The sequence below is a fragment of the Barbatula barbatula genome (assembly GCF_947034865.1).
Source record: "Barbatula barbatula genome assembly, chromosome: 6".
NCBI lineage: Eukaryota > Metazoa > Chordata > Actinopteri > Cypriniformes > Nemacheilidae > Barbatula > Barbatula barbatula.
The window spans coordinates 13,301,602-13,325,411 of NC_136765.1; the positions used below are offsets into that span (position 1 = coordinate 13,301,602).

At 38.0% G+C, this 23,810-nt stretch overlaps 2 protein-coding genes across 5 annotated transcripts in view; both read left to right on the forward strand.

Moving 5' to 3' along the window:
• Positions 1–8,401, forward strand: part of mboat2a (membrane bound O-acyltransferase domain containing 2a) — a 54,658-nt gene extending 46,257 nt beyond the window's left edge. Inside the window, exons 7-13 of the mRNA XM_079458499.1 lie at positions 13–196; positions 1,491–1,683; positions 2,206–2,309; positions 2,396–2,460; positions 2,550–2,682; positions 4,725–4,876; positions 5,467–8,401. Of these exons, the coding sequence (XP_079314625.1) occupies positions 13–196; positions 1,491–1,683; positions 2,206–2,309; positions 2,396–2,460; positions 2,550–2,682; positions 4,725–4,876; positions 5,467–5,641 (1,006 nt within the window). The 3' untranslated portion in view covers positions 5,642–8,401. The remainder of the gene's footprint in view (positions 1–12; positions 197–1,490; positions 1,684–2,205; positions 2,310–2,395; positions 2,461–2,549; positions 2,683–4,724; positions 4,877–5,466) is intronic.
• A 973-nt stretch (positions 8,402–9,374) lies between these two features.
• kidins220a (kinase D-interacting substrate 220a) overlaps positions 9,375–23,810 on the forward strand; it is a gene marked incomplete at its 5' end in the record, with an annotated part of 49,759 nt that continues 35,323 nt past the window's right edge. The window contains 18 exons of one of the 4 annotated variants that reach the window (XM_079459425.1): positions 9,375–10,524; positions 12,212–12,362; positions 12,648–12,746; positions 14,756–14,854; positions 15,354–15,452; positions 15,635–15,733; positions 17,069–17,167; positions 17,667–17,864; positions 17,947–18,045; positions 18,266–18,364; positions 18,917–19,015; positions 19,612–19,789; positions 19,870–20,034; positions 20,126–20,305; positions 21,475–21,640; positions 22,120–22,271; positions 22,918–23,204; positions 23,486–23,626. In XM_079459425.1, the coding sequence (XP_079315551.1) occupies positions 12,231–12,362; positions 12,648–12,746; positions 14,756–14,854; positions 15,354–15,452; positions 15,635–15,733; positions 17,069–17,167; positions 17,667–17,864; positions 17,947–18,045; positions 18,266–18,364; positions 18,917–19,015; positions 19,612–19,789; positions 19,870–20,034; positions 20,126–20,305; positions 21,475–21,640; positions 22,120–22,271; positions 22,918–23,204; positions 23,486–23,626 (2,391 nt within the window). Of the gene's footprint in view, positions 10,525–12,146; positions 12,363–12,647; positions 12,747–14,755; positions 14,855–15,353; positions 15,453–15,634; positions 15,734–17,068; positions 17,168–17,666; positions 17,865–17,946; positions 18,046–18,265; positions 18,365–18,916; positions 19,016–19,611; positions 19,790–19,869; positions 20,035–20,125; positions 20,306–21,474; positions 21,641–22,119; positions 22,272–22,917; positions 23,205–23,485; positions 23,627–23,810 lie in introns of those variants that run through there. The other 3 variants (XM_079459426.1, XM_079459427.1, XM_079459424.1) reach the window with 3 other exon arrangements.

The following is a 23,810-nucleotide window of genomic DNA, read 5'->3' on the forward strand; positions in this document are numbered from 1 at the left end:
TTTCCTGTGCAGAAAGATGCCCAGCCTGCTGGAGTATCTGAGCTATAACTGTAATTTCATGGGGATTCTGGCTGGTCCCACCTGCTCATACAATGATTACATCGCCTTTATAGAAGGCACATGCTATGAACCCAAACACTTGGAGTCAAATGGCAAAGAGAACGGCAAACTGAAGCAGAGCGACCCCTCACCTAAGGTACAGCGACCCCTTTCGGTTCAATGTGAAACCTTTCTTAAGGCAAAACCAGTTCTGTCATTTTTGACGAGGAAACTTGATTTGTGAGATACTTTAAACAATGCTACTGTTGTGAAGATTCGTGCCAAGTCGCTTAACAGTGTTGTCTTTTAGCAGACGCTTTTATGCAAAGCAACACACAGTGTATTTAATATATAAATTGTATCTGTATGTGTTTCGTAGGAATTTAACTCCTGACCTAATGCTTTACCAATTAAATACAAAAGACCACTTGTGATTCTCTACTTATTAAATTATAACATTTACATTTTATTTAGCATTTTTCTAGCTTCATAATCTAATGAATAGACGAGGGAGTAAATGAATGAAACCCTTTACAGGGTCATATTTCCGAGGTTTTCTGGCTGGAGAGTTTGTTTTGCGTACAGCTCTGGTGATAATAAACATCAGCACCAATTTACATCTTCAAAAACAAAGCCCACAATGCATTGCGTATGTTGTGAGGTAGGCGGGACAATGATGCCAAAATGAATAAATGTAATACAAGCGATCTTAACATTTCCTTCTCAGGAACTTGACACTGATGCTCTCTCAGTATAATGGCCTTTAGCATCGGTTTCAACTCTCGTCTCTCCTGTAAACGCCTCAGAGCTCATTAAATATTGTCAGTGATTTATGGGTTTTATCCCCAATGGACAAACAACAACAAAAACATTTGTCGAATCAGCTCAGGAGCAAGCGTGAGGAATATGCACTCGGAAATTAATTTCCTATTACACAATAATGGGCTCATTACTGATGTGCTGATAGTGAGTCAATCTGAGCTTTTATATATTAAAAGGATTACAAAACACAGGAGAACCACGACTAGTTTAGTAATCGATGTCGATACCTTAAAGTCTCGGCAACATAAAAACATTACATTTTGAGAACTGTAAAAAAAACACGTCTTTTGTTGGGTATATTGTCACGTGGGGTAAGTTGTCACAATAGCAACCTGTGGTCACCAAGAACTGAAAAGTGATAAATCTACATTTTAATGCCATGTTACATAATTACATCAGGTAACAAAGACTATGAGTGGCTTTTTAGCTAAATGTAAAAAGCAGCATACAGTAGATGTAGAAGGTATATTGTATGCAAATACATAAAACCTTTGTACTTGTGACAACTTCCCCACAATCTGTGGATTATGCCCCTTGTGCCACAGCTTCGATTCTATTTAGTGACTTTTTGACCATATGTTCTAGATTACAACTCATTGATATTCATGATATTTGTGTTGTTTCTGTAGAAAGATGTGATTCAGAAGCTATTCACGTGCGCTCTGTCCCTGATGGTTTATCTGGTGATATACACCGCCTGTCCCGCTGAGCGTGTCATCAATGACTCCTTCATGGCCTCTAACCCCTTCTACATCCAGATCCTGTACCTCTACATCTCCATGCTGTCATTACGCCCAAAGTACTACTTTGTGTGGACGTTAGGTGAGTACAACAGATGGGTGCGAGTTAAGCGAGTAATACATTTTATATATATATATATATATATATATATATATATATATATATATATATATATGATCTAACTGACACAGCTATTTTGAATGATTTATTTTGATATATACTTCAATGTAAACTATGTCTTTCAACATCAGAAATTCTTTCAAATTCTTGCATGTTCGGACAGTGTATTACACTGCCCTCTTGTGTAAAGGTAGGGCATTACATTTATCTGCTAGCTCCTATGATGATTGTAAATGTTGTAATGCCAATAATCCTCAAATATGATGACTCTCTCTCGAGAAGCCCTATGCTATAGTTAAAAGCATATTGTCATATTTAAAGATCCTTTTACATCCATTTGTAATAAAAATTGCTTAAAACTACATATGCATTAAAATAAAAAAATGGTCTTAAGCAAAATGACATATTCAGTGTCATATTTTGGTGTGTTTTTAGATTTTCCCCTTGTGCCAGTTATCAATAAACACTTATCTTATTTCACAGCTGATGCCATCCATAATGCAGCTGGCTTTGGGTTTAACGGCTATAACACAGATGGCACCCCAAAATGGGACAGATTATCAAATTTAAGTATACTGGACATTGAGGTAAATGATCTGCTTCATCCACCATTTTACCTTCTCCAAGGACACAAAAACAAACATATCACCTCTTTTCCCAATGTTCTTTACAGTTTGCCACCAGTTTCAAGATGTTCCTGGATAACTGGAACATTCAGACAGCCCTTTGGCTAAAAAGGTGAGCGCCTCAAATCTAAATCTTGAGCATTTGCATTTTTTCTGAAGTCTCTGAAATATCTTGAGCTTTGATGTGGCTGTCGCCTGCAGGGTGTGTTACGAGCGCTGCCCGTACAATCCGACAGCAGCCACATTCCTGCTTTCTGCTGTCTGGCACGGGGTGTACCCGGGGTATTACCTGACCTTCGTCACGGGTATCGTCATGACAATGGCAGCACGAGCGGTGAGTATTCTTTACACAGGGTGGGCTACCAAAACAGAGTTTTATTCAGAATACTTAAAAGCTAAATATGACTGCACACTTAAGCTCGACGCCTTGGAATTATAAGGTTCTATCTGCGGTCTGAGTAGTTTTGAGATATTTAGCTTTAAAGTTTTTGCATTTCATTTAGCAAAAATTTACATCTAGCAAAAACATTATATGAGAAACAAATCTCTTTCATACATAAAAAAGACAGAGACCCTTAGTGTATTCCAAATGTACAATATCAACACTTTCAGATATTTATAATTGGTTTTATTTGGAACAGGTCAAAAAATAACTTTAGAATTATAAGGTTCTATCTGCGAAACATTTATTTTCAAGCAACACAAACAATTTACTTATAACTTGTGTTAAAATATTAAGTGTATAATAATGTGTAAAAAAAGGACACTTATTTCATATTTTAGGATGCTTTTTTCTTGTGTAAATTGAGCATGAAAGACCGTGCTAATTCTTGTATCGATGTTTTATTCACAGAAGGTGGGACAAATCACATTACTTTTTAGAGATGAGTACGGCTGAAATGTTTAATGTTGTAATCCAGACTCTTGACGTTGTGGACTATTTGGCATGTACTGCATTATCAGAGTCTATGTAAACACAGGTATTAGGAAGCTAGCGCTGCTGGCTAGTGATGTGTAAAAAATGAATCTTCTCAACAAACCCTAAAGCAAAAAAAAACAGTTGTTTGAGCTGCTTTTGTTTTCAAGAGAAATCACTGTTACCTCAGATATTCCCCGGTCACTGAGGAGTCCGGTCACATGACAAAGAAAGCTGATCCTGATTGGACCTCTTGTGTGCATTCAAAGTGCTGATTGGCTCTTGCAGATTGAACCTTACAGCATCAAATGATAATTTTGATTTTGTTTTCTTAAAAAGTCCCAAAATGCACACATTTAAAAAACAAACATGGCATAATGTAAATAAATTGTCACAGATTTAGAATATGTCAATAACTCAATTTTGACATAAATGTCAGATAGAACCCCATAATTCTAAGGCAACGGTTTGTCAAAGTACAGTACAACTCATACAAATGAAGAACATCATACATTGAATTAATTACTTTATTGGCAGATTCAAATACATGTCTGTCCCAACCACAGATTTATTACAAAAGTCTTATAAAAAGAAAATTCGCAAAAACGCGGAGGAAAATGTATATCCAGTGAAGCTTGAAGACTAGGTGGACAAAAATTAAAGCCCACAACTAAAAAATGTTCAAGTAAACAAAGTAAAAGTAATTTAAAAAGTAAAATTACAGTAACACATGTCCGCGACACTGCTCCATCTTTGTTATGGGTTTTCAATTTCCCTATGACACTGGTCATAGAAACTAGTTAATAATCCATCATACAGTTCTTTCAAATATTTATATTTTCACATTACAGACGTCAGTGTTCAAGATATATTAGATGAAAAATGTATTTCAATGCCTTTCATGCCTGTTTAAACACTAACATTAAGTCATTAACTACATTTTTGTTTCTTGTGACGGAGAGAATGGTGTCGGTGTGATTATAAAGTGAGAGTCTCAGTGTCTCAGAAAAAGAAACAAAATCTCTCTGAGATAGTTCAATCTCTCTGTTGTCACTCCACATAACTCTGCGTGTAACATTTTTGTTTTTCACTGACCTGCCCTGAGAGGGGTCAGTCTCCTTTTTCAGTAATATTAATGCAACCAAAACATTGACTTTTCTTGAGACAAGTATGTACAGTTCTTGGAAACCGTTATCATTAGTCATGCAGTCACATGGTTTGCATTATATCAATGCTTCTGTTATGCAGTAATGACCAAAGTTTCTCAAACTAAAGGAAAAAGTGGGTCAGTTTATAGCAGCGGTCCATCTCTGAATATAAATGATACTGCCTATGATGTTCTGTTGTTGTGTCCCCAGCAAACTGCTGTAGCAAATCCTTACGCTTATAATCTTCATCGCCTCATAATCTTATGAATATCTTCATTGTAAGTATATCTAATACAATTTCTTGTTTTCCAGGTCAGGCACAATGTGAGGCAGCACTTCCTGAACTCAGCCACACTTAAGCTCATCTACGACGTGATCACGTGGTTCAGCACTCAAATCGCCATTTGCTACACTGTCGTGCCATTTGTACTCCTTGCATTTGGGCCTTCTTTCAAGTTTTATAGGTTAGTAACAACCATTATGTGAAGTTTCCTGTTTATATAGCACACTAGGATAGGTTCTGATGACTGTGACCTTGGCCGTAAGTGGCCTCACCTTATTTGATCTGTGGATCGACATGCATCGTGCCATTTTAGTTTATGTATGAGCTCGGGTGATATAACGGTAATGAAGAACAGAACGTTTTTAGGAAGATACTGTGTAATAAACCCACCCGTATCATCGAGCCATTGCTGAAAAGCGTTTAGCGGATAATGTTAAGCTGACAGGTCGTGATTTTATTCCTGCTGCAGTCTACATTCATTTATGGCGTGGTTTTACAGGCTATGATGCTTTATAATCTGGATCATTCGGCCGAACCATTCGGTGGGATAAAATAAATCTATGATGGTCGTTTGTTGGAGCGGTGTGTTAGATGATAGCACCCGTGGCGTGGGTCATAAAGCATTTGTCATTAAAGAGCAAGAAGTGGACAGGGTCATTCTATAGTTTAACAAGTTTGCAAGCCAAATATTACTCTACAAAACACTGTGGATTTGTGTTCATTTGCATCACTTAAACAATCTGCTTTCTGTTTTCCTCTCTGCGTCTTCAGATCGTGGTACTGCTGCATTCACCTGATCTGTTTTTTGCTGGTGCTGGTTTTACCCGTCAAGTCCAGAGGCTCGAGCACAAAACAACAGGAGCATCAGAGCAGCATCCAGGCCAGCGAACACAACTGCATCTCCTCTCCGGACAACAACTTCAACCAGAAACAGAAAGCCACGTGAGGACAGGGAAAGCCGCTGACATGTGCACTGTGTTGCGCGGAACTTTTACATCCATACTGAGTGGCTGTGACAATAACTGACCTAAACTTTTGCAACAACCACAGAAGAAGAATAGATACACCAAACCCAATCACCTCGTCCAGACGGTCATGCTTCGGTTTCTAAACAGGAACAGGACCTTTTTAGGATTTTATGAAATTGAAGGTTGAAATTTTTTGATTTGGATGTCTAAGTAGTGAATAATTGACTTACTCGTCAGTTAATCTGAAGTTGCCTTAAACCATTTATATATTTGTGTTACACGGGAATGGACCAGGGGATGTTGGTTTATAGTTTCGCTGTGTTAGTTTAGCAAGTGTAGCACTGGAATCAGCCTTCACAGTACCTGGAAGGTTCTTGCCGTTTTCAGTTAAACAAATAACCTCTTTTTCAGTTCCTCGAAAAGAAAATGTCTGGTAAAAGAGGGGGAAAGTAAAATTGTATTTTGCCAAACTCACAGGCCTTCGTATCCTATCTGTTGCCATAGTTCGATTTTTATTGGTTTTTTTTCTCTCTGGTTTGTTTTTTGCTTTTTAACAAAATATATTTTCTCAGGCTTGCCAGCCTCGGTTAATCTTACAGGGAGTGAGTTCATTTAAAAATCCTTTCTATAATAATGACCTGTGTTTTTAACGATGATTTTTATTAAGGGCTTTCGGTTTGATTCATGTTGTATTTATGACATTTTTTAAGGACTGTAGGTTTCCTCAGGGCTCCACAGGTCTCGTTTTGGACCACAAATATCCAGATATTTCTCTGTGATCTAGAGAAGACAATAGACCATTCAATATTACTTAATATCACAGCTTGTTTGTTATTATAACTTGTATTTTATGTTACACTATGGTAAGTGAAAAAAAACGTATATCATTTTCACAAAGGGAGTGTTAAGATCACTTTTTTTTTAAAACAGTGCTTTATTCATATGAACACAAAAGGCATCTTTTTGTGTTTTGTACATTCAGTATGCATAGACTTTTATTTAATATCAACACATCTCATGGGCCCTAATGAAACCTGCAAAGGTCTTTGTAAACAAAGTTGATTTACATTTAGTACAGTATGTCATAATGTTTCTTGAAATTTGATCCTCTAAAAGTTGTCGAAAACGTTTTGGTCATGTGCGATTCAAGCTATGGGAATGTCAAACAAAAAAGCATTCATGATATGAAGTCTATCAAGTTTAACCCCTTTTAAAAAGTAACTCAGCACATCGGGTGAGGAAAAAGTAGGTGTTATTTGATGAAGAAGGTCTGAAGCATTTACCAAAGTGAGTTTTACCACATATTTAGGAATAAAAAAGAAATTAATTTAAGGGATGGGTTAAAGGAATAGTTCACTCAAAAATGAGAATTCTGTCATAATTTACTCACCCTCTTCTCATTTGAAACCTGTATGACTTTTTGGGTGAACTATCCCTTTAAGTAAAAAGACATGAGCAGGTCCATAAACAAAGTCATGTTGAGAATAATATTCTTTGGAGATAGAGAAACAGACCCTGTGGTTTCATAAGCACACTTTTGGATTTACAAAACACAAAGCACCAGATTACAGCCCGAAACTATTTCAGCGATTGCAAAACCAATAGAAAGCCCATGGCAAACTGTTTTTGACATTCTTCAGTATGGTTTTGCAAAGCTGAAAGGATTGTGCTAAATGAAGAGTCCTGCTTAATAGCCCAATAATTTACAGTTTGTCTGTATAATTTTATTAAAAAAATGAATGATTTAAATGTAAAATTTCCCAACGTACTAACCATATAACCAGCACCTCAATGCAAAACTTCAAGAGTGCCAAATCGCTTGAGGTGCACAAGTACAGGCTTACACAATAGGTTGAGAGGTTTCTACTCAAGATCTTTAAAGAAGGATTTATTTGGTCTCAAAATAAGAATTTAGACTCTCTCCCATTTTGCACTTTTAGTAGGAACGAGTCAGGATAGATAAACTGTAGTAGAAGAACTGCCAGAGCAATGCAAGAAACTTCTGTGAGACCAGTGATTACTAGAAATGAAATGCTTGAATTTTCCCACTGTTTTACTTTCCATGGAGTAACTTTGTTCCTAAAGGCAAGAAAAAGCAGGACGACGTTCCAGTGTTATCAGTCTATTTGGTAAACACGCTGTCCAAAATGACGTTACACGAGTGGTGTTTATTTTAAGATTGTCATTTTGCCCAGACACAGGCTGAGATATGCTGCATACAGCATATCCTCCATTTGAGCCTACATAATAATAAACACATTATTCTGTTACATGTTGCTCATCGATGTTGGCACCACCTCCTACTACTGATTCTGCAAAGAATGACTCAAAGCCATGTGAAGATTCTACTGTTATTCCTCTTTAGTGTGACTCTTTCCTTTCAGACGCTTGAGCTGGTATGTCTTTTGCATTGTATTGTTGGACTTTAAAAAGCTACTGATTTGTGACCCATATAACATTCAAACCCGCCCCAACTGACTGCTAAAGATTTCCACTTATTGCACAGAATCTTTTTTTTACTTTAATTCTGACTTTTTGTGACATTCCTTTACCTGGCAGTGCACAGGAAACATGGATATTTATATAATGTAATAAGCCTCTTGAGATATACCGGAAAGTGATATTTATTGAACCTGTTCGTCGTAAATCAATTTACCAGTAAAAAAAATCCACTATTTCCCAAAACTTGTAAGACGTTTACTGTTAAATGCATTTGCATTAAAAACTATCCAGGGGGGAACAAACACTGTGTGTCCAATGTTTCATTTTCAGATTTTTTTATAACTAGAGTAATAATGATTCATTGAGATGTGATTGATAAAAATTGTATGATAAACTGATGCTCTGAGGCCTGTTGCACAAAGTGAGATTATCAAACTCTGGGTTGACAAAACTGATATGTTACGTGTAATTGCGTTCCCTGAGTAGCCATTTTACTAAGTGTTTTGCCACTCAAGGGGCGTGTTCACATGGGAACGTGACGTCACTTGCATACCCTATTTGGGGTGAGAAACAAGAGTAGTGGCTTCTCTGCGTCCGATGTCACCTTGCTCCGAGCTGATTGATCCAGTTTTGGTTTGCGAGTTTTAACCCAGCATAAAACCTGCTCCGGACCAGGGTTAGCCGTGTAGCGTAAATTACCATGCCGACGAAAACCAGCTCCAAGCCAATCCACCTTCTTGAACCTGAAAACTCAAATTAAACTTGAACAAATTAAACTTGAAACTAAAGCCGGATTTGTGCAAGAGGCCACTGATGTTTCACCAAGCCAAACTACTTTTCTTTGACAATAGGAGAATAATATAATTCCACTACCATAACGACAGTCACAGAACAAATAAACCACACCTCTTTACCTGCATTGGATGAAGTGTTGATTATTATCGCAGAAACAAATGTGCCACTGCTTTATCGCACCGACTGAGTGTTTTATCAAAGAGAAACATAGAAACACCCCCATGCAATGATAAAAAATATGAATAGGAGAATTTCTCCACGCCGTTTTAGTATAACAACAATTTAAAATATATATTGTGGTTATAATAAAACCCTGTAAACCAATAAAGTAATATAATTTTATAAAAGTGTTTTATGTAAACTTTTGAAAAACAAAAAATACTGTACAATTATACTTTGTTAACCTGTACCCTACTTATTTCCATTTCTTAATAAGGGTGTCTGTTGAATAACAAAACGAGCCGGGCGTGGTTTGACACAGTGGGCGTGGTTACGTCAAATCGATTTTAATTTCATCCACATCTCCTGCCCTAACAAAATGGCTGTGCTGTAATACACGAAGCTTCCTCACGTTAAGAGGGTTATGGAAAGCAAAGCTACGTGATGTGATTTCCATCGGATTACTTTGGACCTTCTTTATATCTAGGACGGAGATGTAAGTTGCCAGTTAACCGTTGTACGTTAAAATGACGTAAACAAAAGCACCCGAGTGCTGTTCAAACGTGGGCTCGTAACTTACCAAAGTTATATCGACGTAAGTTAACGTACATTCATAATTGTATCACTGGCAAGTTTGCAACACTGCTTATAGGTTTGCAGGCTATATTTGATAAGAAAGAAAGCGCACGTATTTACTCCTGTCAACCAACAAGTGCTCATCTGCAACTGCAGAACATTTTGCATGACTTATTTGCTTATAACGGTTACGTTTGTCTAGTTGTCTAGTCTCGTTGAAATAACCAATCGAGATTTAAGTTAAGTTAGCTTGAAATGACACACGGTTATTATTTAGTCAGCTTTAAATGACACGGTTGTTATTTTGCTCATTCGTGATTCACGATGACACCGTGAACTTGTTTACCTCAGTGCAGCTTGCGTGACACCATGGAAACAGCTGAGTATCATATCTATTATAAGAGCTCGGTTATATATTAAGGGTTGTCGTGGCGCTGTTTACCATGATGTAAAATCCACATGTGCTTGCTGTCAGCCCCCTGACACTTAACAGACATTCATACAGCGCTCGGGAAAAAAAACAATAAAGCAAAATGACGTTAGTTTACTGAAATATTGTCAAATAAATCGCATTTCACAGATGAAGCGTGTCATGACACGCGCCCCATGAGCGACGGCGTGTCTCGTGAATATTTATGACCTACTCTTGAGGAAGTTTATTCGAATATTTATTAATATTCATGACTGGCCGCTCGCCACGTGCGTGCATTGGGCGTCGCTCTAAAGACAGGCGGGGCGTCGCGCTCATGCATTATTCACGAGCTTCTGGAGTGACAGCCCCAGAACCGGCTTGTAAGTACACAGTGTGAGTGACAGCGTGAGTGGAGTATCAACTGCATGCACAAAGACCGGCTTTTAAGTACCAAGTCACAGGAAACAGTGGCACGAGGTGAGTCGGTCTTTTCTGTTACTTCTTACTGTGGGTAAAGTTGTTGTAAATAAATGCATTGTTGCAGGTTATATGCTGACATGGTTTATCTTGATTCTTTATTGTGCATCTCGGGGTTGGAGAGAGGTGGTGATCAATATTTGACTGTGGGGGTCTTGTCATGCTCTTGCACGATTGGCTGTCTCCAGGCATTGTCTGATCCCTCACAGGAGAGCAGCTGGGATGCTTTGAAAGCACTGAAGGGTGTGTCAGCAGTTCAGATGAACAAAGGATGAAAGCGGATGTCTTAGATTGTCAGATTTGTCACCGTTATCTCTGCTTTTTACATTTATGATAGTTGTACATTCAGGATAGTTGCTAAGACTTGGAGATTGAGTGTGTGATCTGATTTTTGAAGCTAAGGCCATGCTGGATGTTTTAACTTATTCTTATGGTCTGCATGTGGTCAGTTGGAAGCAGGTTTAGATGCTGGGCAGGTCGACCAAGCTTGCCAAAATAGGAGTTGATCGTTCTCCAGCAAAATTGGTTTCTTTCTACTTTTTGAATTGTTATCGGATGTGCCTTTTCACACCCAGATCTCAATGAAATTATTATGATTTATTATGTACAGTGGGCCACAAAAGGTCTGTGTATGAATGTTTAAATGTCATAGTATTATGATATCAAAAATATTGAAGCAAGCGGCTTTTCCTGTAAAGGAAACATAGTAGCACAAGCAAAATATTTATATTAAAAGAAAATATTTCAAATAAAAGTGTAAAAAAATATGTTGTGTAGATTTTAAAGATGCATACTGTATAACTATAAATAGCAAAGAAAAGAGTTAAGAGACCGTTTCAAAATCATTTTCAGTTTTTCTTAATGTTCTATTTATATGAACACTCCCTGACTGTCAGACATGGTGGAAAATGTCTGTATTAATGTGACGACCAAAATCTGCGGTGACTCGGACACTTGTGTGAACTTAAAGGTGACCTGATACTAGACATACTGCTTTAAAACGTCAAGCTGGTTCCACTATTTTCCGAAAGGACTAAGAAACGTTATAGAAACAACAATGTATTGCCTGTGGTGACCCTTGTATTGTCTGTCATATGCACAGTCATATGTGCTCTTTCACTCATCCAAGACGGAAGGTCTTGGACTACAATACATAATGCCTTTCTGAGGCCATGGATAAGCCTTATAAACGATTTTCCCGTCTAATTAACATTAAGAAGAACATTAGGAGGATTAAACTACTGCATCTGTGCTTCATTAAAACAGCCTAATTTGAACTGTTGTGGCTGAATATTTGATAAAAAAATGCTTCAATCTTTGGCTTGATTTTCAATTTCAGGCCACCCAAAGAATATCAGTCCAGTCCCTATTGCAGAGACAGCACGAGGGGCTTTTATCTTAACATCATGTGGGCTTTATCCTAATCAATATTGATATGGCGGTCTCCTACTGGCTGTTATGTTAGCATGCGGTTCATCATTAACTTGAATGTTTTGTGCAATTCAGCAAGACAGGGCTTGTCTGTCTTGTTTTCCAAATCTGAGTGGAATGTAGGTCCGATGTAGGAGTTGTACCCAGTTTTTAGAGTTGCTTAGAGTTTGAAGGGTTACTTGAGTTTTATAATGAGTGAACAGAGGAGAGTTTCGTTTAATGATATATCGCTCCTGCTGTCTTCAACATTCTCCAGTGGAGCTCCTAACACAGCCATGGACGTGACCACCTCCCTCAAGATGACCTCCATGACCACCCAGAGTCTCTTCAGTTATGTGGAGGAGGAGAATCTGTCGGCCCTTAAAGCTCATCTGGACAAATACAGAGATGTGGACACCAGAAGTGACGTGAGTGTGCAGAAATCCATGTGTAGCATTTTTTACTCCAGTTTATGGAAATGTTCTGAATTATTTTCAGCTGTATGTATCTATGGCATGCATTCGATTGTCACAGACAGCAATTTAAATGTTACGATTATACTTTTTTAAAAACTCTATGTCAAAGGGAGGGGTGAGTTTATTATCTGTGGTGCAGTATATTCGACATATTAGGTTAAACTAAGCCTATATGTCTTTAAATTTGCTTGCTTTTTATTGATGTACTGTATACTAAAGCTTTGTAATCTACTCCAGAGTGGCCAGACTCCTCTGATGTTGGCGTCGGAACAAGGCAGTCTAGAGATCGTGCAGGAGCTCATCAGGAGGGGCGCAAATGTCAACTTGGATGATGTTGTGAGTTGCTCTTCGCGTTTAAACTCAAAACAGTCACAGCGGAAAGACACAATATGAGAAAACGCAGGCTGAAACGTTATTATTGAGCAAAACAAACATTAGCCTTTGTTACAAAAAATGTGGCTAGTTGATGTTTGAAACAACTTGGTTTGACTTGTTATAATTTATCTTTTCTGGCATTGGCATACTTTTTATGCAATTTATACGATACAAGTTATTCTGGACAAGAACCAGAATACTGTACTGTGCTCTTTTAGAGGCTGAAACCGAAAACGTAAAAATATTTGTGCGTTGTGGTTGTCAGTTTACACGGAAAAAGCGTTTTAGTGGACTGAAAACGCAAACTTTTGAAAACGGGTCTCAAAGTGCCACTTATTGAAAATGCCCCGTTTTCGTTTCCATGTCAACTGCAAGCCGGAACTTTCCGAAAACGATTACATCACACGCATGCGTATTACGCGGTCAGTCACGCGATTATAGCCAAAGCAATATGTCGGCTTCCCGTACTGTGAGCTCTCGCTGCTCGACTATGAATTAACGTTTCCCTAGCAAAATGTGGATGTGCTGCACAATAAGACCAACGAGGACACACTATTTACATTTGGCAGACTTAAAACGCACATATACGTCGACCAATGTTATTAAAATGCACTTTTGGCTTATAACTCTGCATGTGTATTTCTATACACAATAACATCACCATCCACTGGCCTGCCGTACATACTACAGCATTCTTATTCGTTTTACCGGATCCATGTAAATGCAGACCGTTTTGATAACGCTTTCATGTGTACCTGATACTTTTAAAAAACTCAAAGGAAAATTGGCCTTAATGTCCAATCATACTTCACTTTTGTAACAACCTTTTGACATACTTTGTTATTTTAACATTTAATCATACTTTGTTTTAACGTTCAGCCATACTTTGCTATTTTAGTGTCCAGGCATACATTGCTATTTTACCATACTATGCAATCATACTTCGCTATTTTAAAGGTGCTGTGTGTAGTTTTTTGGAGGATCTATTGACAGAAATGCAGTATAATATACAGTACATGACTACGTGTTCAGAGGTGTATAAAGACCTTACATAATGAAGTGTTATGTTTTATTACCTTAGAATGAGCTATTTCTTATCTACATACACCACTGGTCCCCTTGCATGGAATTCACCATGTTGTTTCTACAGTAGCCCTAAACGGACAAACTACTCTACAGGGCGTGTTTCGTAAATTCATTCTCCCCTTTGACTAAAAAGCGACATCTTAGTCCTGTGTCAGCCAGTGTAGTGCTTTGAAAGGGAGGGGTGGAGTGAGCTGTTGGCTGCAGTGTGCAACCTCACTGCTAGATTCTGCTAAATTTCATTCACTGGATCTTTAACGTCCAGTCATACTTCGTTATTTTAATGTCCAGTCATTCTTTGTTATTTTATGTCCAATCATATTTCGTTATTTCAACACCCAATTTTAAGTACTTTAAATTGCCAATTAATTGTTGTTATTATGATGACCAATCATATTTCGCTTTTTTAACGACTGGTCATTCTTTCGTATTTTAATGGATATCATTCTTCCTATTGACATTTCATCTTGACTATTTTAATGCGAAACAAAGCTGTATACTTTGCAAATATATTTTTAATACAAACATACTTAACCTTTATTTATTATGATTCTTCAAGGTCAAGGTTGTACCTGTGAGGTCCCCTTTTTAACTGTCTGCATGATTTCATAGGTATGGGTGGACCATGTAGACTATATAATTGGCACCCTGTACTGTCATTTTGTAAATTACTAGATGACTGCATTTACATGCGCATACGCACACCTTTAGCTCCTCAAACTAACAGACGGTGCAGAGCATATTATAAAACCTCACAGATAAACTGAAGAGTCTTCATTATGACCACATGGTATGACCAGCTGGTATGTTTTAAAGTTCCTCTAAAGACAAGACTTTCCTGGAATTGTATCTGTCCTGTATAGAAATAAACATGTTTCTTATCTCAGGATTGCTGGACATCACTGATTTCCGCTGCCAAGGAAGGACATACTGAGGTGGTGAAGGAGCTGTTGGAGAACAATGCCAATGTGGAGCACAGAGATATGGTAAGAGCCAAATATATACATTTTCCTTTTTTATTTAGTTTTTTACCTCCATGAAATCATAATATTGTGAATTGTACCTGTAGTGTGGAATTGAAACTGTTTGTCCTTTACCTTCCCAGCCCTTTTGTTACTTTAATCCCTGCTCTGCTGGAACATGTAATACACTAATATTTAAGTTTTGCTTTCCTGGCAGCTCCTGGATATATTTTTCCAAATTGTGGTAATGTCTGTCAAGTCACGCAATGATATATTATCTAAAGCTGTATATCAAAATGTATTTAGCCAACCTAGACAGCTTTATTTGGGGCACCATCCACACATTCAGACATTCAAAATGGATGCCCATACTGTCTAGGCAGCTGCATATTATATTATAAGACCTCACCGCACAAAATCATCCCCTGACTCAAGGGAAAATGTGTTTATCCTTAATCTTATGACAGAGATTATGACGAACAGCACATGGAAATATACAAACCTTGGAATGTGTTTTTTGCAGGGGGGATGGAGCGCTCTCATGTGGGCTGCTTATAAGGGTCGTGTGGAGGTGGCACATCTACTGCTGAAGAAAGGAGCCAACCCAAACATCACCGGACAGGTCCGCAGATTTCATCCTCTCCATGCTTCGGAGATTTGTTCTTCTTCATAAACAATAAAAAATGATGTTTGACATGTGGCCCCCGCCGTCCATTCAGAAACATGGGCAGAAAAGCGTCCCTGCTGTGTTTGGGAGTTAAGTGTTGTCTATTGTGTGTAACTGATCTGCGTATGTCCCAGCAGTACAGCGTCTACCCAATCATCTGGGCGGCTGGAAGAGGTCATGCAGAGATCGTTCAGCAGCTGCTTCTGCATGGAGCCAAAGTCAACTGTTCCGACAAGGTGCCTTATCGTTATCATCTGAAAAAACGCTGACTTGAGCTGCAACCTGATTCATAAACAAAGACAGAGAACTGAAAAGCCAAATCAACATTTTCCACATAAAACTGATGAATAGTCAAAACACTAAGGTTTCTGGACAGGACTGCACTTGTCCCAGGTTAATTTAAATGTCCAGTATGTCATTTTATGGAGGATAGAAATGTAATAAAATATACATAACTATGTCTTCAGAGGTGTATAAAGACCTTACATAATGAAGCGTCATGTTTTTATTACCTTAGAACGAGCTATTTCTATCTACATGCACTGCGGGTCCCCTTACATGGAATTCACCATGTTGTTTCTGCAGTCGGCCTAAGCGGACAAACTGCTCTACAGAGCGTGTGTCGTAAATGCTTTCTCTCCTTCGGCAAAGAAGCAAGAACATGACAACATCTTTGTCCTGTGTTAGCTACCATAATAGAGAGGGGTGGAGTCTGCCATTGGCTGCAATTCACAACTTCACCACTAGATGCCACTTAATCTCTTAATTGTCTTGATCAAAAACAATTTACACTGACATTTGTTTCATTATATTGCTAAATACCAACAAGAGCAATATGGTTTACCATGAAAATACATCCATTACAGTGTTTACCCTTATTAAAGGGATAACTGCAGATTATTTAGTGTTGTAAAATGACTTTAGCATTTGGCATTTGTTTGGATTAAATCTATTGCCGCGTCCCGATTCGCCCACTTATATTAAGCACTACAAGTAAGTACAGTTTTTGTTATGAAAAGTATATACATTTTAGTGTGTAGCAAAACAATATGCACGCACTGGGATATGCTAACGGGAAATGGAAGTGGCGGTTGTTGCCTAGACAACAATTTGCCTAGACAAGCTGTATTTATTCATTTATTTTTTCATATGTAATGTTAACTCTATAGTTATATTTAGACATTTAGTGACGCATCGGTTACTTAATTTTATTAATGCAGTAGAGCGTCACTAGACTCGTGGTGAGATGTGGGTTATATTAGCCGTTAGAGTGTGCATCATTCTGCACTTCGAATTTATTATGACTTATTATATTCACAAATTACATGAACAATTATGTCATGGAAAAATATTACATTTGCTAATTTGTTGGCTGTTTACATTTGCCTGGAACGAAGCTGTTCTATGAAATATGTATTGTTGCACATGGGTGTGTTTACAGAATATATATTTTACATAGTATAAGCCTTTATGCATCAACTTCCAATAAGATTTAGAGCTGTAACGTTTCATTTTATTACAGAAAAATTATTTTCATAATTTTTCATCATGCTTGATTTCTTCATTGTCAGTACGGCACCACACCTCTGATCTGGGCAGCCAGGAAAGGCCTTTATGACTGCGTGATGCATCTACTGGAGAACGGGGCCAATGTGGATCAGGAGGGAGCGGTGTGCACTTTTAATATTTCATGTGATTTTTTAGGATATTTGTTCAATGGTAAAGAAATGTTTCATGTGTGGAATAAAATGTATTATCCTCTGGAAAACGGTTTATGAAAAAAGACATTTATGCAATAAGCATTTTAAATGTTTCTCCCATTTCGTAACAGTATATTACAGTACAGTTTGTTTCCATACAAATACCACAATCTCACAAAATGATAGCCATATGTTAGTTAAATTTTCTTGATCTCTCGTGTAATTTCTCTGTCCCTGGATAAGAAGTAAAGGTGGCACAGAACACATTCCCCAAATATACTGTACTTGAGGTTTTGTTTAGGTTGTCCATAGACCTGCATGCTAGTAGGTGAAGTGAATAACAGACACATGCTATATAAAAGTTATCCATCTTTGTTAGATTTCACACCCTGTTGATGTCATAGCTGACATTTTTGAAGCGTGCCATTATTATTTTGTAGTTTAAACATCGAAAATTTCCTCTTGTCAGAACTCAATGACGGCGCTGATAGTGGCTGTTCGTGGTGGCTTCGCAGAGGTTGTTAAGGAGATTCTGAAGAGGAGTCCTAACATGAATATGACTGATAAAGACGGCAACACAGCGCTTATGATTGCTGCCATTGAGGGCTACACTGAGATCGTGCAAGACCTGCTGGACGCCGGCACATATGTTAACATCCCTGATCGGGTAAATACACAGCTTGACTGTTCAAGTTAGTTTTATGTAGTATTACTGGATTTTTATTTGTTCTGGTGTGTGTGTGTCTCAGAGCGGGGATACTGTGCTGATTGGAGCTGTCAGAGGAGGCCACGTGGAGATCGTCCGAGCTTTGCTTAATAAATACGCTGATATTGATGTCAAAGGCCAGGTAAATACATCTCCCTCATGGCATTATCGTCCTTCGCTCTTTATTTCAATCTCCTGTATCCATCAACACACCATCCCAGTGCCATTATATCCAGAACAGCCTCTTTGTTTAATGTCCCCTTTAACCTCATATTAAAAATGCATTATTAATCCTCATGTGATAAAGGAAGTAGATGTCACGATGACCCAGAGTCATCTGAATCACTGGCTTTTCATTATAGGACGGTAAAACCGCCCTTTACTGGGCAGTGGAGAAAGGCAATGCTACGATGGTACAAGACATTCTGCAGTGCAAACCTGACACAGAGGCCTACACTAAGGTAACATTTAAACACCTGACCTTGAAATTGTACAGTTACTTTGTGGAAAGCTTCCTGTGTGTGTTCACATTATAAAGCTGTTTTGAACGTAACCCTTTCATGAATAGCACGTACTGCAGTGGACAGCTATTAACAGCATTTCTTGTAAAAACAGCTGCTGAAAAAATTAAGAGACCAGTCTAGTTTTGCCTTTAATCTGCATATTTTCATGTATTATGCCAATTTTAACAGAAACCCCAAGAATGACATAATGTCACCCAACAGCAATGCGCAAGACAGTGAGATTGCATGAAAGTTCAATCTATATTATTTCATCATATATTTAGTATTGAGCTGATCCTATAAGACATGTAAAAAGCTTTTGTATCGTGGTACTGTATAAATATGAACTTGTTTACTTTGCCATATTGAAGATCTGGAAACATTGCATCATCATTCATGCATGAAAGGGTTCAAATGCAATATGAAATATGGATGGTTGTAATAATCAATAATCGAAGCCTCCGGACCTTCAGCTGGTTTATGTATTTGTGTTGTATCTGTTTTTGTTAGGATGCAGAGACTCCTCTCATCAAAGCCACCAAGATGAGAAATATTGAAATTGTGGCGCTTCTTTTAGACAAAGGTGCCAAGGTGTCGGCAGTGGACAAGGTAAATCTTTCAAGATTCAAGTTCTTTATTGTCATGTGTTCTAGGTACAATGAAATGACTGGATTTACTTCTCACGAGAACAGGGTGGAAAGGCAACAAACATATTTATATATACCTGTATATATATATTAAATATATACAGTAATAAAATAATGTAAAGAATGCATTATACAGTAAGGTAAAACTAGCATGGAAAATTAGGTGCCCGTATGAAATTATGAAACAATTGGCATTAGAAATATTTAAAAAATACAATTTTCACACTATACTTGGTGTAGTGCAAGTAGCTATAAAGTGACATGTTCATGTGTCAAGTGCAAATAAAGTTTCTGTAAAGTTAAGTGTTGAGTTGTCCTTGATGGAAGTCCTTCACTTTTCACATATTCACTTATTTTGTTATATTTTGACCTGAAGTGTAGATATGATAAAGAAATTATATGGGATGAGAAAGGGGGAACAGAAGTCGAGATGGAACCATAAATCAGGTTGCCCAAAGTCCTAGTGTGCAATATGTGTAAACATGCATTTATTCTTATTCTAATAAGCATGTAGGTCACTTATAAAGTGATTTTTAAAGTACTGTATTGTCTTTTCAGAAAGGAGACACAGCTTTGCATATTGCCATTCGTGGGAGAAGCCGTAAGCTTGCCGAGCTCCTACTGAGGAACCCTAAAGATGGCCGCCTACTCTACCGTCCCAACAAAGAGGGCGAGACCCCCTACAACATTGACTGCAGCCATCAGAAGAGCATCCTCACTCAAATATTCGGAGCCAGTGAGCGTTCTTTTAAACAACCAGAGTAATACAAATACTTAAAACATCTTTGAAGTATCTGTAACTTTCGTCCTCCACAGAGCACCTGTCTCCCTCTGAGTGTGATGGGGACATGTTGGGCTACGACCTGTACAGCAGCGCTCTGGCGGACATCTTGAGCGAGCCCACCATGCAGCCCCCCCTCTGCGTGGGACTTTACGCCCAGTGGGGCAGCGGAAAGTCCTTCCTGCTAAAGAAACTGGAGGGTACGAGACACATACAGTATAAAGATCTGAAGGCCCATTGAGACATTCCAAATGGTATCTGATTGTGCGGTATGTTCCTTCTCTTCTTCAGATGAGATGAAGACGTTTGCAGGGCAGCAGGTGGAGCCATTGTTCCAGTTTTCGTGTTTGGTGGTGGTGTTGACTCTGCTGATGTGTGGATCTGTGGCTCTGGTTCTGGGTTTCGCTGTTGATCCGAAGCTGGCCATCGCTGTTTCATTTAGCCTGCTCGCCCTACTGTACATCTTCTTTGGTAAGGTTCTCTCGTCCTTTTTATCAAACTATACAGGCATTCTTCTCATTAAAGGCCATTTAGAAGACATGATACTGTAACAGTTGCCTTGGAGATGTGATTTTACAGTGAGTTTCAATTACCATTGAGCCTATACAGATATCAATATAATCAACTAAAAATCAAGTAATTAAAAAAAGTACAAAATAAATACGAAGCTGTATCCTACACATACTAATCTATGAGGAATATATCTACGTAAAACAATAAATCACAAATGCATATTAGAAAGCAATAAATGGAAATGCACTATATACGATCAATAAATTCAATGTAGAGATGGAAAATGTGAGGGTGTTAGAGATGCAAGAATGTCAAATAAAGAAAATGGGTTAATCTGATAAAGATGTTTTAGAATCTGCTTTTATTTTTTACTCTGACATTCTATAACCTCTATCTAGATTATTTAGGTATAATCAGGTCAATAGACAGGTTAAAGGATTCTTTAATAATGTTGTGAAATCTTCAAATACGGTGAAATTGGATTTGATAACTGTCAATGTCTGTACACATCAAAGGACTCAATCACATTATGCCGATTTCAAACATTATGTGAAGTTTTCACAATTGACATACTTATATGTACATAACAGGTTCATAATAACAAACAACGTTACACCATAATTTGTGCAACTTTATGGTCCAAAATAGACAAAACATGTAACTTTAAGAGAATTTATTGGAGAGAATTACAGCATATCATACAAAAAATGCATAAATTATTTTTTACAAACAATTTGTTTGTTTATCATACAAAATAAAGCATACATTAACTGCAATTTATTTGTTGGACCTTTCTTGTGTACAAATTTATAGAAATTTTCCTGGACTGTCTTCATAAACCTTTCACATGTGTTATACTTTTTATTTTGCCATGCCTCCTTAAATTCTTGTCAAACCCGAGGTTCAGTTCATATTACAAACACAGCAATGTAACACACATACAACATTTTCAGTGCTAAAATATCTGAATAAAGAGGTTGGAAGTTGGATATTAACAATAAATTGTTGATAGGCTGTTGATATTATTTTGTCCACCAGAGTGCAGCATTGTACTTCAAAATCTTGTGTGTTGCACAATGAACTGTCTCTTCTATGTTTCTTATCATACATTTGTTTGTTGTATATAGTGTTGGTGTACTTTGGTGGGAGAAAAGCGAGGCAGAATTGGAGCTGGGCCTTGGGGCTTAGCACCAGGTTGGCCCGTCACATCGGTTACCTAGAGCTGCTGTTGAAACTCATGTTCGTCAATCCCCCCGAGCTTCCGGAACAGACCACCAAGGCTCTGCCTGTCAGGTACAGCGCCTGAATGCTGTTAGACATTTTAGCAACTCAGACTAAAGTAGACACACACCCTGACCCTAAAGAGATGTTTGGAGAATGTTTTAAAGAGAGAAGCATAAACACATCGTTTTCGGTTTACATGAGAAAAATGTATTAAACTCCAAGAATCTGTCTGTTTTCTTCTGCTTTGCTTTCATAAAGTTTTAAGGGCCTAGTAATGTCACCGAGACAATAGTACAATTTCACAACAACCGTTTTAGCGATCTGTCTGGTAATAGAGACATTTTTCACATGTCGTTCCATAGAAAAGTCTGTTACGGCATCTTTAATTTGTCTTTAAGAGGAAAAAACATTAAATAATTGTTTAGAGGAACGATAGAGAGCTGTTGGGAATATTGTTTTCACATCTTTGATTACCTACGCATTGTGTTGAAACACGCACATGTGTGAGGCTCACTCAGTCAGTCTTTTTTTGTTCTCCATCTGCACAGGTTTCTGTTCACGGACTATAACCGTCTGTCGAGTGTGGGAGGGGAGACGTCTATGGCTGAGATGATAGCCACGCTGTCCGACGCATGCGAGAGAGAGTTTGGCTTCCTGGCCACCAGACTTTTCAGGGTCTTTAAGAACGATGAAACTCAAGGTATGTCTGTAATAAATGCAGTGTGTAGAACGTGTTCAGAAAAATAAAAGTTATCCGGTTGAAATTATATTTTAAGTTGGTATTATTATATATTAATAATATTGTTTTTTATTATTATTATTATTATTAAACTTTTGTTTAAGGGTATTTTAAACTGCTGTTTTGAACATCGACATTCAACTTATTTACAAGAAACAAAGTTTCGGTAAAGTACATAAAGCAGCGGGGGCAGAAAATTACAGAAAATGGAGAAAATGAGGAATAATAAAATAATATAAACTGCATCGTGCTCACCTTGCGAGACCTAAAATTAAAGCAAATTTTCTGAAAAACGTTTTAATGTGATAACCATTATAAAAAAGTTCATCAACCAAACTGTAAGCCGATCACGGTTGCTAGGCAATGTGGTGCATTAATATAAAATCCTGTTGACGTGCTGTCACAGGTGCATGTTTATCGGCTGAATGTTTTACAGCTGCTTTAAACACGTCTCGTGCCATTTAAGAGCATGAATGTTTCCTTTCATAAACATGATTTAGCATAACACTTATTTACCATCACATAAACATCATTTTCTTTAGCATCTATGCAATTCACTTTTTTATCAAATTTGCTCTTAATTTAATAAATCGGATTTCTTTCACAGGAAAGAAGTGGAAGAAAACATGCTGCGTGCCTTCCTGCGTGCTGTTTGTGTTGACGACGGGCTGTTTGATCACTGGCATGACCCTGCTGGTCATCTTTAAGGTGGATGTGGAGAACCTTACGGTGAACGCGACTCTGATCGCCATGGCCAGTGTGGTGGGTCTGGCTGTGCTTCTGAACTGTCGGACCTGGTGGCAGGTGACTGACTCTGTGCTTCACTCCCAAAGGAGAAGACTGCACAATGCTGCCAATAGCATGCACAAACTGAAGAGCGAGGGATTTATGAAGGTGAGATGATAGGTGCATTCAAACATACAGGGTTTTCTGGAGTGTAACACAATCTTCAGGTTTAGGTTTAGTCAGTTGTGTAAATGGCAGCGTGCCACCCTTGAAAGATATTCAATCTGTTGTGTAATATTTATTTATGGCGCGTCATGCACAGGCCCCGCCACCCTCAGTGAAATCTAAGTAGTCCTTAGATATACAATGTTTTTTTCATTGTGGACAAAAAATGTCTTTTCACTGACAGTGTTATTTTGTTGATTCAACTGTTTCCTTTGTTGTGTCAGGTTCTGAAGTGTGAAGTGGAGCTCATGGCTAAAATGGCCAAAACTATTGACGGCTTCACTCAGAATCAGACTCGACTTGTTGTCATAATCGACGGACTGGATTCCTGCGAGCAGGACAAAGTGCTACAGATGCTTGACACGGTAAGTTTGTGGATTACGGTACCATGCATTTCCCCACGTTAAGTCTCCATTAAATCTCATTAAACATTTCCTGTGTAAGTGAATAAAAGTATGCAGATCCTATTTACCGTCAATATCCAAGAAATTGCTGAACCATCTTTGCTGAAGCTCAAAACTAATTTGTGTACTTCCTGCACTTGACTAA